Source organism: Eriocheir sinensis, chromosome 12 (assembly GCF_024679095.1).
Source record: "Eriocheir sinensis breed Jianghai 21 chromosome 12, ASM2467909v1, whole genome shotgun sequence".
Classification (NCBI taxonomy): Eukaryota; Metazoa; Arthropoda; class Malacostraca; order Decapoda; family Varunidae; genus Eriocheir; species Eriocheir sinensis.
This window is the reverse complement of record NC_066520.1, coordinates 5,600,504-5,605,503: the sequence shown is the minus strand read 5'-3', so window position 1 is coordinate 5,605,503 and position 5,000 is coordinate 5,600,504. Positions and strand designations below refer to the sequence as shown.

The 5,000-nt window shown below is 42.7% G+C and overlaps 1 protein-coding gene across 1 annotated transcript in view; it reads left to right on the top strand.

Moving 5' to 3' along the window:
- Nucleotides 1–3,554: 3,554 nt before the first annotated feature.
- LOC126997731 (uncharacterized) overlaps nucleotides 3,555–5,000 on the top strand; it is a gene marked incomplete at its 5' end in the record, with an annotated part of 2,023 nt that continues 577 nt past the window's right edge. The window contains 1 exon segment of the mRNA XM_050858977.1: nucleotides 3,555–5,000. This exon segment is cut by the window's right edge and continues 577 nt beyond it. Coding sequence (XP_050714934.1) covers nucleotides 3,555–5,000 — 1,446 coding nt within the window.

Genomic DNA, 5,000 nt, shown 5'->3' with positions numbered 1-5,000 from the left:
TAGATAGATATAGATATATATGCAAGAGTCAACCAGCATCTTCACTCTTTCATCCCTCACGCTGGTAAACTCTGGAACAATCTTCCTTCATCTGTATTTCCTCCTGCCTACGACTTGAACTCTTTCAAGAGGAGGATATCAGGACACCTCTCCTCCCGAAATTGACCTCTCTTTTTGGCCACTCCTTTGACCTCTATTCAGGAGCAGTAAGTAGCGGGGTTTTTTTTTATTTATTTTTCTTTACGCCATTGAACTGTCTCCTTAGCTGTAAAAAAAAAAAAAATAGATGAAAAACAAAAAAAGATATTTTTGCAAGTCCAAGTTTTACTGATTTCTGCCAAATGGAGAGAAGAAGAGAAACTGGCTCTGTTATTCCCCAAGTACAGGCAAAGCATTTTGCTTCCAATGGAAGGTGTTTTCACCAGGAGATAGTGACTTCTCCAGAAGTGGCTTCTGCGCCTAGAAAAATGCCACACAACGAATGGTGGCTCATGAGAGCAGTAAAGCCCATAGGGATGCTGCGATGCTCTACGAAGGGCAAAATAATTTGGCTGTGTGAATTCACTGTTGATTGAGCAGTCCCAAGCTTAGCGCGTTTATACGAAAGCTATGTTGTAAAGAGTAGTTGCTACAATCAAATTCTTAGCTGAAAGAGGTCTAGCCTTTCGAGGTAATGACCAGGTGATTGGGTCACCAAGCAATGGCAACTTCTTAGGAACACTGGAATTGCTTTCCCAGTTTGATCCCTTTTTAGCTGATCACATAGAAAAGTATGGCAACAAGAGGAAGGGGTCAGTTTCTTACTTGTCTTCCACTACATGTGACCAACTCGTAGCTATTTTAGGGCGTGAAATACTGAGCACTATTACTGAGGAAATCAAGACAGCTAAATATTATTCAATTTATGTCGACTCCACCCCTGATATAAGTCATTCTGACAAGTTGTGTTGCATTTCCCGATATGTCTCCTCGCCAGTTTAAGAGATGCTTATGAGGACTTTGAGGAGAAAGGGAAGATCAAAATTGGTCTTGAAAATGAGCCGGTGTACAAAGAAGATACCCAAAGAAAGAAACAAAAAAGTGTGAAGCTCAGTCGAAATGATGGCGATTCTGATGGCCTACTGCTTTTTCAGGGAGGGAGAATTTTAGGGTCACAGACTCACAGTGTTTCTTCCCATGATCGATCACTTGTTAACAGCTCTTCAGAAGAGGCTGGAAGCATATGATGCTGTCTCTGGTAAATTTGGCTTCCTTTCAAAAAAAGTCCTCGGTAAACGGTGACCAGCTGAGGGATGCGGCAGAGAGGCTGGTGAAAACCTATCTAGAAGACCTCAATACCAGCTGGCAGCTTCTCTGAGGAAATTGTTCATTTCCAAGAGTACATGAATGAACTTGAATCTAATGTGGGGCTTAGTTAAAAATATGAAAATAAGGGGACCTTTATTGCAATGAAAATGCTTCAGACCATTATTAACAATGAAATGCAGGATACTTTTCCAAACATGTACATTTGTTTACGTATTTACTTGTCACTTCTCGTCACAAACTGTGCTGGAGAAAGGTCTTTTTCTGCACTGAAACGTATTAAGAATCACCTGCGATCCATTCTGAAAGATGAAAAGCTCAATCAATTGGCAGTATTTTTTTTTTCTACGCCTATAGCACCGGTAGGCTTGCTTGAGGGGCCTGGATGGTAGTCGGCCCCAGCCCGTCATGGCTCAGGCAAGTGTTTTATAGTGGCGCCATCTTCTCTTGGCTCATGCTGCCCCCCGGAACTCGTTCTTGATTAACTTGGACGGTTTCCTCTAGAGTCCGGGTTGATGGGTGGTCTTCAGGACAGCATGTGGGTAGTTTTAAGCCACTCGGCGGCGACTAAAAAATCCCAGGTGGTAGCGTGGGGATTCGAACTCGCGTCGTCCATCACGCGGTGAATGTGGGGCCAGCACGCTGCCACTCAACCTACGCCTACCCAATGCATATAAAATTGTCTGTGCTCTGGAAATTAAATTTGAACAATGTTCTGGATGAGTTTGTTGAAAGATTAACGAGAAAAACGGTTAAGTACCTACACACATTTGTAGGCCCATATATGTTTAACTTTTCAGTTCAGTACAGGCATTTTGGTATTGTTTTGCTTCATGCTAATTAAAGGTTCTCTGATAACGTATAATTTTCTTTGTTACTTCATTAATTACTTCATTTGTAATTCAGTGTAACAAATTGTACAAAAAGAGAGCGTGAAACGGGAAGGGGGATGTCGAGGGGCCCAAAGAAGCTTGAAGCCTAGGGGCCCTGCCATGGGTTAATACGGCACTGCTCAGGGGTGCGGGGATAAAGACATATCCCACACCTCACTCACGGGGAAAAGGGATTGGGATTATAATGATCATTCATTCACATACTTCAATATCTAGCTAATTATAGGTGTGTGTGTGTGACTATATATATATATATATATATATATATATATATATATATATATATATATATATATATATATATATATATATATATATATATATATATATATATATATATATATATATATATATATATATATATATATATATATATATATATATATATATATATATATATATATATATATATATATATATATATATATATATATATATATATATATATATATATATATATATATATATATATATATATATATATATATATATATATATATATATATATATATATATATATATATATATATATATATATATATATATATATATATATATATATATATATATATATATATATATATATATATATATATATATATATATATATATATATATATATATATATATATATATATATATATATATATATATATATCGTAGGGTGAAAAAAACCGTGCTATTTTATTCCTCCAGGGCGTAAAATTGTTCGTTATTGTGAGGAAACCGCATGCCTGAAATTTTTTTCTTGTCAGATTATATTTAGAGGTGGCGCAGCGACCTTGAATGTTCTGTTTATCATGTCCTCTCATGATATGACGATTATGGTCATTACAACCTGTTTTTTTTCATTCCCATGTTCCTCGAAGATGCCAAAAACTAGATATTCCTCCCTTGTGTGGCTTGTAGGACCAGTGAGCAGTACTTTACCGTCAACGAAGTTGCCCAGTGGCCTCGAAGTATTGTCCGTGTTCCTCCATCACCACACGGAAGAGAAGCAGACCGTTGGGGACAGTGCCAGGGCCACCGTGGATGAACTATTGGAGATTTGGAGTCGAGCCCGTATCCCCACGCGAACCAGAAATCACGTTGTGGAACAGGTCACCAAGTATCAAGCGGAATGGAAGGGCTTGTTAAAGAGTCGGTCTCGGGGCTCAGCAGTCCCACAGCAACAAGCCTTTGTGGAAAGGGCAAAGGAGCTCTTTGATATTGCGCATCGAGATGCTTTGAGCATGATCAAGATTGAAGAGGACAAGCTCTTCCTTCAGGCTCAGCGGGAGAAATGGAGGCAGGAAAGAATGGCAGGAGTAGATTTGGCTCTTGCGCGGAAAGAAGAGCGACGGATGATGAAAGCCATGGCCGAAGCAGAGCGACAGGCTCGAGAGAAGGCATCCTCGGCTCAAGCCTTCACAACCGTGGAACTGGAATCGTCTTCGTCCTCAAGCAGTCAAGCCTCCGAAGCTGAAGGATCTGGATCTGATCTCGACCCCGACGTAGACGTTCGTTCTCCAAAGCGACAACGAGGTGCCCGAGGCGTAGTCCAAGTCGTCACTCCAGAGGTTGTCGTTGCCTTGGACCGCACAAACGTCAGCGACAGGAAGGCTGCTCACATCTTCTCAGCCATGGCATCCTCGGGCCACCTCTGCGAGAACGTTGGCGAACTCATCATCAGCCCTAGTGGAATCAGACGCGCTCGTATCAAGTGCAGGGAAGCTCTGGCTACGGAACTTAAAGATACCTTCAGACCACAAGTGCCCTTGATCCTTCACTGGGACGGGAAAATCATGGAGGACTGCTCTCTTCCTGGCCAAGAGACCGTAGATCGTCTCCCTGTGTTGGTTTCTGTCCAAGACGTTGTCAAGCTTCTTGCTGTGCCCAAGTTGCACGCTGGTACGGCGGTTGTGATGGCTACGTCGATCTTGCAGACCCTGGACGAATGGGGACTGAAGGATCGAATAAGTGGGCTCTGCTTTGACACTACAGTATCAAATACCGGTTTGAAAGGCAGAGTTTGTGTCCTTATCGAGCGGGAACTGGAGCGAGACCTCCTCAACCTCGCCTGTAGGCACCATGTTGCCGAGATCGTCCTGGAGAAAGTCTTTGGCCTTCATGACACGTCCAAGTCTCCGAACATTGAGCTCTTCCATCATTTCAAGGAATATTGGCCTCGTGTCGATCAAACATCGTTCCGTACTGCCATGGTCGACGAGGAAATGAGATCCCGGGTCGCAGAATGGAGGGAGGAAGTAATCATGTTTGCTACTGACCAACTTCACCAGCATCAACCAAGAGATAACTACCGGGAATTGTTGGAACTCACCATCATCTTTCTTGGTGGACAGCCTCCAAAGGGAGTTCGCTTCCGTTACCCTGGCGCTATCCATCGTGCACGTTGGATGAGTCGAGCCATCTACACCTTGAAGATGGTCATCTTTCGAGAGCAGTATCCGATGGATCAACGTCCGGGTCCATCTCGACGCCAGACACGGAGTGAGACCAGCTGGAATCATTCGGAAGAAGTCGCCATTTTCATCGTTCAGGTGTACGCGAAGTACTGGTTCCAGGCTCCTTCTTCCGTGTCAGCCCCTAGGAACGACCCCTATTTGCTCAAAGTGGTGGACGATTTCCCAAGCAAGGAGATATCCATAGCAGCCACAACCGTCTTCAGTGGGCATCTGTGGTATTTGTCGGAGACACTAGTGGGATTTGCCTTTTTCGAGGATCAAGTGACACTCGAAGTGAAGAGGAAGATGGTGAAAAACCTGAAAGACAAGCCGGGATCCAAGGACGCTCCAAAGCGAA